The sequence below is a fragment of the Dendropsophus ebraccatus genome, chromosome 7, assembly GCF_027789765.1.
Source record: "Dendropsophus ebraccatus isolate aDenEbr1 chromosome 7, aDenEbr1.pat, whole genome shotgun sequence".
NCBI classification, from domain to species: domain Eukaryota; kingdom Metazoa; phylum Chordata; class Amphibia; order Anura; family Hylidae; genus Dendropsophus; species Dendropsophus ebraccatus.
Window position 1 is genome coordinate 101,312,974 of NC_091460.1, and position 14,510 is coordinate 101,327,483.

General features: G+C 43.7%; 1 protein-coding gene across 3 annotated transcripts in view; it reads right to left on the minus strand.

Moving 5' to 3' along the window:
* Nucleotides 1-14,510, minus strand: part of MFSD12 (major facilitator superfamily domain containing 12) — a 68,599-nt gene that overhangs the window by 27,591 nt on the left and 26,498 nt on the right. For all 3 annotated transcript variants that reach the window (XM_069978006.1, XM_069978008.1, XM_069978007.1), the window contains exons 4-9: nt 13,014-13,211; nt 12,816-12,908; nt 9,799-9,891; nt 9,547-9,717; nt 4,826-4,920; nt 2,863-2,993 (exon numbers count right to left, since the gene is read on the minus strand). In XM_069978006.1, coding sequence (XP_069834107.1) covers nt 2,863-2,993; nt 4,826-4,920; nt 9,547-9,717; nt 9,799-9,891; nt 12,816-12,908; nt 13,014-13,211 — 781 coding nt within the window. The remainder of the gene's footprint in view (nt 1-2,862; nt 2,994-4,825; nt 4,921-9,546; nt 9,718-9,798; nt 9,892-12,815; nt 12,909-13,013; nt 13,212-14,510) is intronic.

Consider the following 14,510-nt stretch of genomic DNA (forward strand, 5'->3'; position numbering starts at 1 on the left):
CTTTCTGTCTGGGTTGTTCCACTCTCTTTTAATCAGGTCTTTAATAGTATGGTGGATAGGGAATACTTTTCTCTTCTTTGGGGTAAGGCCCTGAAACATTCTGTCCTGTACAGTCTTGGACACAGGACTGTCCTCTAGTTCCATAGTGTGTCTAACTGCACTGACTAACGGATCAACCTCTTCTATGTTGGACTCTAAAGGTTCCGACTGGTGAGACTCGGTACCAATCTCAACGATCTCACCAAAATCCTCTGTCTCGGACATAGGATCCTCCTCATCTGCCACCGTGCTGGGACCAGGCCTAGGTTCAGACCTGGAGGATTCTCCAGTCTCCACGGGGACTAGGGTCTGTGAGGGAAGGGATGATTTAATTTCCCCTTTAATAAGCTCCTTAATGTCCCTCATGAAGGATGGTGTTTCTTCCTCCAGGAACCTATTACGACAGGAACTGCATAATGTTTTATTGTGACTACTCAGCTTTCTGTCACACACAGGACATTCTCTGGACTTAGTACGGGATGTTTTCATCTATAAGAAACAAATATACATACTATGTGTAAATACCTCAAACCATCATAAATAATGTGAGGGTACCGAGTTAGCCCCTGTCATACCGGTTGAGTCTCAGAAGGGGTCTCAGGATTATCTGCGCGCTCCTCCATAATGGAAGTAGATCTGTCTGCAGAGTTTGCACGGAGCGTGCTGAATGCAGAGATTGGCAGCCGGGAACGTGCTGAAAATGCAGAGTGCACAGCCAGAAGCCTGCTGAAATACCTGCTCAGCGTGGACGCCACCTCGATGACTGCTGGGCTCCTTTTTAAATCCGGCGCCAAGGAATGGCTGGCTCCTCCCCCTGCCGCGCGCCAGCACACCCTCTCCGGATCGCGCAGGGATAGGCTCACCTGACAGGCCCCAAGCCTGTGGTCCGGAAGAGCACGGCCCCGCCGGAACCCCTCCCCGGAAGCAGTCAGAGCGTCCCCGGACGTCAGACGCACGTGACGTCACCACGTGTACGCCGACGCGCGCGTCCCGCAACCCGGAAGTGCTAGGACCGCCTGCTTACCGGAGGACGCGTGGCCGCTGACCGGAGAGCCAGGGAGGATCCGGAGGTCGTCCTTCTGACAGGTGCTGGGGAGAGAGCCAGTCTTAGCAGCTGCTTCGTTGGAAGACTTACGCCGCCGGGGATGTCGGCAGTAAGGTAGGTAAGCGGGTTGCCCCATTCCCCTCTTCTCTATGCTGGATCCTTTGGAGAGGTGGGAGAACCACCTCCTGCCTCCTGCTCCAAAGGACAGGAAACAGAACTGGCGATGAAGGGGCGGTCTCTTCTTTTATGGATCCAGTGAACTGTTTCCTGTCCTGAGGAGCGGGAGGTGGACCTCTCCATGGGTGCCGTCATAGGGCGAGAGGGAAATATCAGCAGATTCGGGCCTATGGACCTGCTGATATCCCCCAGCAGCTGTTAACCTCATGTCTGCAGTGGTGTTCCTGTATTGTACAGCTTTTGGATAATTGCAGATCACAGGCTTAGGAGCATTCTGGGCATTGCCTGTCCACCCGGAGCACCCACCTCGCCAACTATGCAAATTCATTTATGCATAGTAATGACGCTTGTTACATATAGTTACCGCACATGTGCAGGAAAGCGCTTATGTCTGAGACAGCTGCTTCCTGAACATGTGCAGTAACAAGCGTCATTACTATGCATATATAGTTGGCAAGGCAGGCAGAGGTGGGTGCTCCAGGTGGACAGGCAATGCCCAGAATGCTCCCAAGCCGGTGATTAGCGTATCTGCAATTATCCAAAAGCTGTGCAATACAGGAACACCACTGCGGACATAAGGTTAAATAGCTGCTGGGGGATACCACCAGGTCCATAGGCCAGAATCTGCTGATTGTGCCTTCCCACTTAGGCAGAATTCCGCCTGCCTCAGTGTTGCATAGCCAGTCTATGGGAGAGCGCGGTCTCCTATAGAGATGCTATGACACACTGAGAAAGGCGCAATGCCGTCTATTTTACGCAGTGTTAACATACCTTTAAAGCGGAACTATCAAGTGTCAGGCCCAACCAGAGAGGACAAAGCTGCCAGACAGCAGCCAACAAGAGCATCAGTGTGAGCACTTAACGTCCATGTGGTGCACTGCAGCTGTCACTATTAGGGCTCTGCTCATATGCCACAATGGACAGGGAAAAAGGTTAAAAGGGTATTCTCATCTCAACAGTTATATTTGTAGGACTCAAAGATACATATTTTTGCAAATACATCAATTTAGCAACTTGCCTCTTTCTCCTGATATACTACTCTTTCCCTCTTATGGTTGATATTGTCCAAGTTACCGACCACCACTACGTATACCAGCTAGACCAAAGCTAATACAGCAGAGCTTTAATGTAGATGAATATAAATATATGCTGTATAAAATATAAATACGTATACTGTATGCACACACACTGCTTTTAGAGCAGAGTGATTGTCTGTAACAGACAAGCAGCATATCAGGAGATATATAAATATATTTGCAAAAATTAGCTTGAGGAGTCCTACAAGTGTGAGACGAGAATACCCCCTTCAACATACACTTTATGTGTGTCTTTATGCTGCACTTACCATAAAGATTATTTTACCCCATAGTGACAAAAATCCATGTGTGTGCCCAAGTGGTTTACAGCCATCAGACAGAGCCAAAGACCACATTTCACACACTTATAATGTTGCCAGCAGGGCATCACATGTGTATAACTTCAGCATATAAAGTGCTAAAGCAGCAAAGCATAGCTCACTAGTACCAAATACTCAGGTCTAGGCATCAAAGAGCAGCTAACACTACATACAAATGTTAGAAATAAAATGAAGATGTACTTACAAAACCGCACGTTTATAGGCCATATCATTATGGAGCTCAGCGAGATAGCAGCCAATAGAGCCACAGCGCCTGTTATGGTCACCATCACCCAGTGATAAAACTGAGTACAGGCTGGACAACAGTGTTGAGTTCTGAGGGGGGGGAGGGGGAAGGAAAAATGTTAAGTAAAAGTAATAGCTAGCCTAAAGCCAGTGTACTTTATCCAAGTCATGCTCTATGTGACTGATTGAGCAGCACAATTTTGCCTTGAGGAGTATTTCATCTTGCTCAGCTGTAGTTGAAATTGCAATTGCTGCTGTAACATTAATAAAGCCACAGTACAGCCTCTGATACTACTGCTTGCAGACACATTTGTTGAGTAAAGTAGGTTCCTGCTTCCCTACATAGGTAGAAGCAGTAGGTTCATGCTTTCCTAAATAAGCGTAGAATAAACTAGTGGAAGAAGCTGAACAGCATGATGTATCACTTATATTGTTCTGTGCAGCCGATAGCATGAACAACAACTAGTCCTCTCTATTATGTGTGTGCTCAGTAGTCCTCAATATTCATGAGCAGCAGTTCTCGTTGCTGACCAGCCTCTGACAGCTATACACAGTATAGACCGACAACTACCAATTAGCAGCTGGAGGGCTAAGGGAGTGGCACAGCACATATCAGGAGAATGGCTGAACAAAGTGATGTAAGGCTGGGTTCACACTACATTTTTTGCAAAAAAAGGATGCAACTGTGTGCATCAGTTTTGATCCGTTTTTCCATTGACTTCCATTATTAAAGAAAATAAAAAAAAAAAAACACATGGATCAAAAACTGATCCATTTTTTTTTGACAGACACAAAAATGAGGCCGACCACATTGTGTCCATCAAAAAAAATGGATTTTTTTATAGTGGAAGTCCATTTAAAAACAAGATCAAAACGGATGCACACAGTTGAATCTGTTTTTCCCATCTGTTTTTTGCAAAAACGTAGTGTGAACCCAGACTAATACACCGATCTGTTAAGCATTTCTGTCACTAGTTTATGCTGCCCTCATTAAAGGCAGCATAAATCTAGTGACAGAATCCCTTTTGACATAGAAGCATATAAGCTCTGGCCCTATTCTAGATAAAACTGGAGCATGGCACTTGATGCCTATTTCCATGGTAATATATACTTATGTAGTTAACTACATTTGTGCGTGGAAGTTTCAAATGCTGCACTGTGGCAAGTACACGTTAAACAGTACCGGTCAAAAAAAATAAACTTGGCATGTCAAAAGTTATTGATCACTCCTGAGACCTACTGTGATCAGGAGATATAACAGGAGAGAGCACATGGCTGCAGAAATTTCTACTACACGGCTGTATCCCCATAAGGGACAATCAGATGTAAGGTTGGTAATTCCACAGGCCGACCAGGGCCCGATCAACGATGTAAATGAGCGCTGATCTGCTAGATTTACTAACTCGTTTACTGGGCCTATTCCACGGCTGCAGGGACATAGTTACCAATGTCCTTGCAGCCCTTGTTTCATACTTTACCTCACCCGGCTGCAGGTAGTCTTCTCCCGGTCCTGCGCGGCAGCATCAGCTTCGGAGCGGCCTGTCTGAACTGACAGACCGCTCAACCAATCACTGGCCGCGGCAGAGCGATGCGCGTGTGGCGACCAATGATTTTAGGTTTGAACCTAAATGAACGATCGTTCTCTCTATTCCACGGAGCGATAATCGGCCGAATCGGGAGATTATCGCTCCGTAGAATAGGCCCCTAAGTCTACTGGGCTACACTGGAAAGTAGTGGTCAGCCAGGGAGTGGATGGTGCTGCTACCACACTCTTTCCCTGGCTATATTTCCTGATCCTAGTAAGTCTCAGCAGTGAGACTACCTGTGATCAATAACTTGACATTTATATAAGCATGTATACTGCAGTTGACAGATTCCCTTTAGGATAACCAGTCTAGTCAATAAAAAACATTTGTACTTACTGGCATGGATGCAAAGACTGAATAAGCACTACAGCGAGACCATTGGCCACTTTGTCAGTGAAACTCATCGCTCCATACACAAAGGCTCCACTGTGCTGTAAGGATAGAAGAAACATTTATATCAATCAAGATCTCCTCTAGGACCATAAAATTTACATTGTCATGGTGCTTGTCTAATAAGTTCTCTGTTCAAGGGAAGTTTCTCTTTAATCACTTTTCTTTCATGATATGTATTAAATTCAGTGCTAATTAGAGGTGAGCGAATCTACAGTCTTTGCAGTCTGCTCCTCTCCATGCCGCTCCTCTCCGGGTGGTGGGAAAAGATGGATCCAATCCTGGGAAACTTACTAGTTTCCCAGGACTGGATCCATCTTTTCCCACCACCCAGGGAGGAGCAGCATGGAGAAGAGAAGACTTCAAAGCCTGCAGCCTGATGAGCAAAATCCTGATGGGAATGAAGCACTTTGCTTCGTTCCTACTGTAGATTCGCTCATCTCTACTAAATGCTTAGAGGGGTACTCCAGCAGATTTTCTTTCTTTCCTTCAAATCAACTGGTGTCAGAAAGTTATAAAGCTTTGTAACTTACACTTAAAAATCTCCAGTCTTCCAGTACTTACCAGCCGCTGTATGTCCTGCTGGAAGTGGTGGACAGAGGTGGCAGCAGAGGGTACTGCTTAGGACTGCAAAGGATACACGTCAGGAACTGTCCAGAGCAGTAGCAAATCCCCATAGAAAACCTCTTCTGCTCTGGACAGTTCCTGACATGGACAGAGGTGGCAGCTGAGAGCACTGTCAGACAGGAGAGAATGGAATTTTTTTTTTTATTATTATTTTTTTATTAAAAGTCCAGCAGTGAAACAATTGATTACCAGTAACTTTGTCTGAGAGAAAAAAAAAGCTAACCAATTTAAAAAAAATCATGGTAAACAAGCAAGATTTTTTAAAAAAGCGACTGTCATCTCAAAAACACCACCCAAACCCAAGTTATCAGTAGATAAACAAAGTTGATTCTGAATCTGCAATTATAGAAAAGAAATTAATTTGCGTAGAAAGATAAGCCCACAAAGGAGTCTAAGTAGTCATCTCCATTATATTTTTGAGCCAAATAATTCTCTCTACGCATCATGTCCAGTTTGCAGGCTTACGGTGTGGGAAAGCAAAAGAAGAATGCTGCAAATTTGGAACCAGTATTGTTTACCTATTTACAGATTACTTTAGTTTAGGGATGGGGGGTTTGAAGGTGACAGGGGGCTTTTATTAAAGGGACTCTGTCCCCATCCTGATACTGTACTTTGTAGAAAACCTTCATTTTAACCCACAGCTCCCTGCGCAACTTTGCCAGTGATTAGATGTATTCTGTCTCTCCTCCAATGCCCGCTTCTTCCCTCTGACCCTGAATTATCCCCTTCACCAACAACTGCTCCAGGCAGCCAGCACTAGTACCAGTAGGTTTGCAGCCACCTGGGGAGTTGTGTGTGGAGGGCAAGTTAACCGATTAAACCCTTTTTTTACTGATAAACACCACTGCATTTACAGAACACCTTAGCTACCTTATTTTGGGGTTAGAATCATATGTGTTTCACTCATTTTTTATGGGAAAATTTGCTTTGATATACAAGTGATTTGGATTACAAGCAAGTTTACATGACTAATTATGCTTATGATCCAAGGTTTTACTGTAAGTTACAAAAGTCACTACAACTTTCTGACATCAGTTGATTTGAAAGGAAGAAAAAAATTTGATTGCATCCTTGCACAGCGCCATATCAGGCCGTGTAAAGGGACCCTAAAATCCTGCAGTGAATACAAGGGTTAATTTCCTTCTCACCTCTTCATGGCCAAGGGACAGGGTATAATCTATTTATTGTTCCAAGGCAGACAGGGCAAAGGTGAAAGACACCTACCCCAACCAGTTGTCTGAGCTGCCTGACAGCTGACAGAATAGTGAGGAGAATGAGGAAGAGGAGGAAGGGTGCAGGTGCTGCCTGATCTCCTTGCGCATATAGAGTAATATATTCTGAAATATCTTTGTTCGGGTAGCTTCACACGTACCGTATCGCTGCGTTTTTAAAGCTGCATTTTTGGTGCAATTTTTACATGAGAGTTTTGATTTTCACATGAAAATCATGTGAAAATCAAAATGCGCATGTGAAAAAAAAAACCCAGTAAAAACGCAGCACTAAAAACGCAGCGATACGGTACGTGTAAAGCTACCCTTAGGGTCCTTTTACACGCCGGCCTTTGCAGCTGCGAACTAGCACTGATCTGCACAGTTTACACAGGGATGTGTAGCCAATAAAGATTTTCACGGCCGCATAAAAGAGCAAGTCAGCTGACGAGGAGATGCTTGCTCACTGGCCCTTTTAGGTGGGATATCGGCTGGATGAGCATTCCAAATGGCCCATGTAAAAGGCCAGTTACATGTAATATGAGACAAGGCAGAAGGGAATATTGAGTAATTTTCGTGATTTCAACAATGTGGGCGGTGTTTCCATCATAGGTATGCATACAGATTCTGTCGTATAGAATTATTTCACAGTTCACTAAACTTCTGGTTTATAAGAAATTCCAATTGCTATATGCTATTTGCACACACATTAGAAACCCTAAATCCTAGCCTTAAAAGGAGAAACCCATTCCAATCTAAAAGTGCGGGGGTGGGGTACATAAAGTCATAGTTACCTGATTTCTCTACACAGGTGTAAAGGTTAAATTTAGCAGTATTCATACCTTATTTTATATCATACGTCATCGTGCTTTCAAAGTGATCTTTTAAGCAACTGCAGATTGTGCTAAGTGGGCGGGGCTTCACTGCAACAGCGCCACTTAGCCCTGCCATCAGCGCCACCATTGGCTTTGCCCCTCTGTGACATCACACATAGGCTCTGCCTATGGGCAAGGGGGCAGGGCCTATGTATATGACGTCATGAAGGGCCAATGTGGCACTGTGGGCAGGGCCAAGTAGTGTACTGCCGTGAAGCCTCACCCACTTAGCACAATCTGCAGATAAAAGACCACTTTTTACTTGATCAAGCACCATGACATAAAATAAGGTGTGAAAACTACTAAATTTTCCCATTACACCTGTGTATTGAAGCCAGAATGCAAAAAGGGGTGACAGTGTCACTTTAATGGAATGCAGAACACGCCTCATCTCCTAGGCTATGGCAACACCCTTCTGTGTTGCCTTCCAATTAAAAGGTGCCTATACACATACACACACACACACCTCCAGTGACAGTTATCTTTCATCCTACACACACACGTTCCTTTTGGGGTGGAGAGGCGTAAGCCACCACCAGACTGGCGCAGCAGTATCAGTTCAGCAGTGTGAAGATTTAAACTGTTTCAGAACACCCGGCATGACTGATAAATGCCGCCAGGAGTTCAGTGATTCCAGTCCGCAGCACATCTCAGACCATAATCACGAAACATGCAAAATCCCCCTTAGGGTGCCTTCACACCTACCGTATCACAGCAGAAAATCCGCTGCGGATCCGCAGCAGATTTAACTAAATGAATGAACACAGCATCACAGCATCAAATCCGCACTTACAAATCTGCTGCGGATCCGCAGCGGATTTGACAGTGCGTTTTTAATGCTGTGTTCATTCATTTAGTTAAATCTGCTGCGGATCCGCAGCAGATTTTCTCCTGCGATACGGTAGGTGTGAAGGCACCCTTAGGGTACAAACCCACACACCGTATACACAGCAGATACTCAACAAATACGCAGATTTGTTGGTACAGATTTGATGCGGTGTTCAGTTATTTATATCTAATCTGCTGCGTATTTCAGCAGTAAATACGCTGCTTATACGGTGTGTGGGTTTATACCCTTAGGCTACATTGCTAGTCCATAGGGCTGTCCATAGCCACAAACAGCACTACAGATGTGCATTAGTGAATGGTGATCACAGATTATGGCCCCATAAGACGGATGTGTTCCAGTTAGGGGAGTGGCTGCCTTTATTTGGTTGTTCACTCCACCTGTCTCACCCAGGTGGTGCAATTATTTTTGCAGGTATTAGACGGATCTTGCATGCCCAGAGCATAGGCTTATTACACGCCATGGAGAGGCCATTACAGTGTAGGGTCTGCCTCGATGCGAGTCCACCTTTTCGTGGTGAGGCAGTTTACGCTGTTTGCAAATAGTAACCAAGAGACTCATTTTTGTGGGAATTTTTTTTGGCAGTTGAGGGGGGGGCTGCTTTTAACTATTTTTATGTCTGTGGTGGGTCTGTCTTGCTGTTGCGGTGAGCTGTTTAATTTTTCTGTGTTTTTGCGTGTTTGCAATTTCAGCCATGGCAACGTGCTCCTGCCTAGTGTGAATGGTGTTCTAGGAGAGCTGACCAATTTTTTCTTTTTTTTTTTTTTGGATGTGTGAACTAGGCCATTTAAATGTATGGGTCTATATGGATGTATAAATTCAGACTGCATTTGCGTTAACGTTTAACATATCTTCATACTCTTAAACAGGATAAAAGTATACAATACAGAAATACAAAAAAAAAATCCCACTATTATTTAACCAATTGTTCAACTTTAACACTGCAAAGTGTACTTTTCTGCTGTATACATAGCATAGGCTATATTCACACTGTGGCGTTGACTAACATGTTTACGTTCTACAGCTCACCATTTCCCTCTAATGGACAGAGTATATATTGCATGTGAGGAATGTAGAAATGTAAAGGACACTTTAATAAACGATACTTACTGAGTGGGGTCCAATGAGATCAGCAGTCATGGAAAGAGATGTAACCAAAATTGTAGCTGACCCAGATCCCAAAAGAACAGCAGCTCCGTAGACTGCCACATTAAGCCTTGGATCCAGAGCAACCCATGCAGAAAAAGCAGCAATGGCTAGCAGACCTATAAAATAAGTAAACTGGAGGCAAAGAAATAGGGATTTGTAAACTAAACTGAGACCAAATTACCAAATATATTTAATTTTTTCCCCAAAACTCACATTGCGTCCAATATATTTGTTGATTGGCTTCATAAGGAATGATGAAACAAATCCACTAACATACATGACCAGTGGAATTGTGGCAATGTAATTCTATAAAAAGAAAAAAAGGTGAAGGATATAGCAAAACATATTTGGAACATCTTATAAAGTCTTATAAACGGGCTATACTGTCTGATCCGAGTAGAGTACCAGACAGTGTAGGGACAAGCCTCCAGATGGTAACACCCAATGCATACTGTACACATAAATAACCAACTAGTAGGAACAGCAGGAACGGCACTTCAGAGCTATAAGAAAAAAAAAAATCATTCAGAATTGAAATTTCATAGCCATTGCATGTGTTTTCTCTAACCAGCCATCCACTAGGTTGGGTCACTCAGTTCAATTGCAGTCACCTGATCTGTCTCATTAGTACTGGCAGCTTGTTTTCCACTTCAACAAAAGGGGGGGGGGGGGATTGTGGGAAAGTGTCCCTCTGTAGCACGGCACCTGCAGTCATATATAAATACATGGGGACATATACTCTGGTTTCAACTCAGATTGAATTCTTTAGCCTTTTACTAAAGAATTTATTTTTTTGAGTAAACGAATGCACCGGGAAGAAAGTTGGTACAGGGATGTAAGTTACTTTACTAAAAACAGCACATTTGTTCTCCTGTACATTTATATAAGTGGTATAGTGATTTTACCTTCATTGCTTTGTGACACCACCCCTTCAATTCTAAGGGCTCTTTTACATGGGCCAAATACCAGCAAAGAATGTTGCTAGAAATGGCCCATGTAAAAGAAAAAGCAATCAGCAGAGGACTGGGAAAACGTCCGCTTGTTGGCTGATCAGGTTTGGCACAGTTTAAAAATTTATCAGCCACACATCTCTGTGTAAACAGGTGATGTGGGGTTAATATATTTGAATGGCCGCACAAACGATACAGTGATCGTTCAGTGACTTGTGCCTTTTGAAGGAACTGCCATAGAGAGCTGATCTTGCATAGGCCATATCAGAGTAAAAAGGATCCTAAGCAAAATGCAGTACACAATAAAGGAACAGATAAAATAAAGATAAACATCTAAGAGACTGCCTTAGCAATAGAACCATTGTCCCTTAAAATTAGAACCAACGCATTATATAAAAGAATAATCAATGAAATAAGGGAAGATAGAGTAGGTCTATCTGCGTAGGTCTATCTGCGGATGACACTTTTCTATTTATGTCCTCCCCACATGAGACATTGCCGGTGGCCATCTCCATAATAAACAACTTTGGTAGATTATCCGGCCTCTATATAAATAGGTCGAAATCAATATTCAAGCCACTATTACCCTCAGGGTGGCCAGATAATGTTCAGGGATTGCCAGTAGTGTCTTCCTTTAAATATTTGGGAGTAGTGATTTGTAGGGAACAGTCTCAGGATCTGCGGATGAAGGAGTTTCCACTTTTGGACTTTGTGAAACAGTAATTTAAAGTATGGTCGATCCTGCCATTGGCAGTACCGGGTTGCATCAAGCTTATAAAGATGGTTATTTTACCAAAATGCCTGTACTTGCTAGAGAACGCCTCGGCACCCCTCCCTTTAAGTTTTTTCAGGAAATTACACTGTTTCCTTCCTTCATTTGGGGAACATCCCGCTCTAAACTCCGATTACAAACCCTTCAGAGACCAAAATTGCATGGAGGTATGTCGCTTCCGGACATTTACCTGTACTCTCTCACTGGACAACTCAGATACTTGATGAAATGGGTGGAGGCTGGGATACTTCCAAACAGGGAGCACCATTTAGCACACTTTTTAAAACTAAAACACCCATGGCCGATTCTGGAAGGGGGATATGTTCCTAATTCTAAACTACTACCGCTTCATAGACTGGCCCATCAGGTGTGGGCAGCTGTGAAAAAACAAAATACACAGATGTTACGTTGGAAACGCCTTTATGGCACCATCCGCAGCTACCAAACTTTTACGAACCACGATTTTGGACACAATATGGTGTATGTAAGATAAGGGATGTATGTAAAGACCAGGTGTTCTGCACATTTCAACATGCATGACACATTTAAACTACCCAGAGGTTCCATGTATAGGTATCTTCAACTCAAGCCATGCCTTCCGGACACAGTTTTCAGGACCAAACCTACCATTTTCTAACTACTTGTATTCCTAAAGTGTTTGGAGGGGTTGGCCACTTTAGAGTAAAATAGGTCAGTACAAAGTATTAGTAAGTTTACTCACTGTATATACTGACAGCAGCTCTCTGTTTACCTCATAGAGCTAAAATCAGACTCTCCTTCACCAGGCTGGGCTGCCCTGCATGTGACCATGCCCTGTCCACGATGTTATCCATAGACATATACAGGCTCAGTGGTGGACAACTGAGGGGCCTGGCAACATGCTCCTCCATGTAAGCAATCTTATGGACCAAAACACCACAGAGCAGGGCAGCACAGCATGGAGGAGGGGAGTATGATCGCAGCTCCCTGTGTACCTCATAGAGCTAATGTCAGTATATACAGTGAGTGCACTTACTAATACTGTACACTGAGCAATTTTACTATAAAGTGGCCAACCCCTTTAAGTCTTCTTGATAAAGAAAAGCTTACCATAAGATTTTTCTAAAGGAATCTTTATTCATGGCACGTAAGGCGGTGGCGATGCGGTGGATGGGTGTCAGACCACCCACTCTGGGCACATGGAAAAAATTGATTAACTCCATACTACCCTTTGAATACATTGTTTTTAACCATAGAAGCTGCCCTGGAAACTTTAATAAAAAAGTGTGGGACTGGTGGTGTAATTCTTCCTTGACCAACTACCAACCCAATAGATATGCCAGAATGAACGAAGCTGTTAGGATGGAAGTATAATAGCCGATCTTTGGGTAATGAGAATTAAGACATCATTCTTTACACCTGTATGTCTTTTTTTTGTATTTGAATGATTTATATCACACACACACACACACACACCTAAAAGACAAAGAAGGCTAGCAAAGAGTAAAAGATTTCTCTTTAGGTCTTACCTTTGGAAGATGCAAAGAGTAGGTCAAGTAGACTGCTATATATGTCTGAGACAAATTGACTATGAGCCGTGTACACATATATAATAAAGCCACCTGAAAGGAATAAGTCCGGTAAAATGACAATGTAACAAAACTATTGACAGATATTGTTGTGGCTGGTACATTCATACAAAAACAGTCATACCACAGGCACTTTACCTGATAGAAAGACGGTTCTAAGAGCCAGTGTTTCCACAGCAGCAACGGCTCCGGCGGGCTGGAATGTTGCTTGGGAATAAGATCCCCATTTTGATCATCTGTTTCTGGAAGGCGTTGAAAACTTGAGTCCTCCTTTGTTCCAATGTGGAATAATAGAGAGAAAAATGCTCCAACACCCACTACAATGAGGGCCAATGTCTGCAGAAGAAGAAAAAACAAAACACAATTCCGCAGATTTTGGGGAGGATTCAGGGTTTATATAATGCACTTTACGGTAAAACTGACTGACTATAGGTCAGTCTGCATGTTTATATAGCTTTTTAAAGGTTTTACTAACAGTAAAACTTATTTCTACAAATGGGTATATTTAAAATGGCCCTATTGTTGTGCTTTTATGTTTTCACCGACTGGGTGTAATTTTTTGCTCCACGAGCTAGATTTTTCATTATATTATAAATTATATAAAATGTAATTGGGGGGGAGGGGGGGGGGAAGCAATCCTGGCAGTTTTCGCAACTTTATTCACTCTGTTGACCATGCAGAAATATTGTTTTAATTTAATAGATTGGGCGATTGCGCATGTTACACTATATTATACGTTCATTTCATTATTTGTGTGTGTTTTACTTTAAAATGGGAAGGGGGTGATTTAGACTTATTGGTGGAGGGGCTTTTTGGGCATTTTTTTTAAAACAATTTTTTTTCCCACATTTTAGTCACCCCAGGGGACTATTACATGCATATATTTGATTTCTCACACTGATCACTGCTATGCCAGAGCATAGCAGGGATCAATGTTATCTGCGATCTTGTGATCAGAAGACTGAAGATCATGGAGGTAAGCAGTATACCGCCGGCAGTCAGGCAGTGTGATCAGAACCCTTTACACTTAAAGGGGTTAAGTTTAAGGGATTAATGGCAGGCTGCTGCGATCCATTGAGGGTGAGGGCCTGGCTGCTCATAGCAGCTGATCCTCACCCGCTATAAAGCGAGCTCAGCTGCTGAGCACGCTTCATAGCGCGGCCCTGATGTACACCCTGATGCATTAAGTCACAGGCGGCCCTGATGCCGTAGCGGAGCTCACCCCACCCCCGACATACTTAACCATCCCTGTAAGTCCCGCTTCTGGACCGGGTCCCTGGCCGGAGAGATCACAGCCCGAAGCAGAACGCGCATGTCATGCAAGGCAGTAGAGAAAAGTCCAACGTACATAGAAAATGACTGAAGCAGTCATTTTCTATGTACCTCGGACTTCTCTACTGCTTTGCATAACGCGCGTGCTCAGCTTCAGGACGTGATTTCTCCGCCCAGGGACCTGGTCCAGGAGCGGGACTTCAAGGTATGGTTAAAGTGACTGTACCACCAGGCCCAGGCTGAAGCACTGGAGGCGGGCCGACCCACCCTTAGTGGGAAGAAACCCCAGCCCCTCCATGACGTGACTCCATTAGAATCAATGGAACCCTATCAGAGGGGCTAGGGTTTCCTCCCACTAAGGGT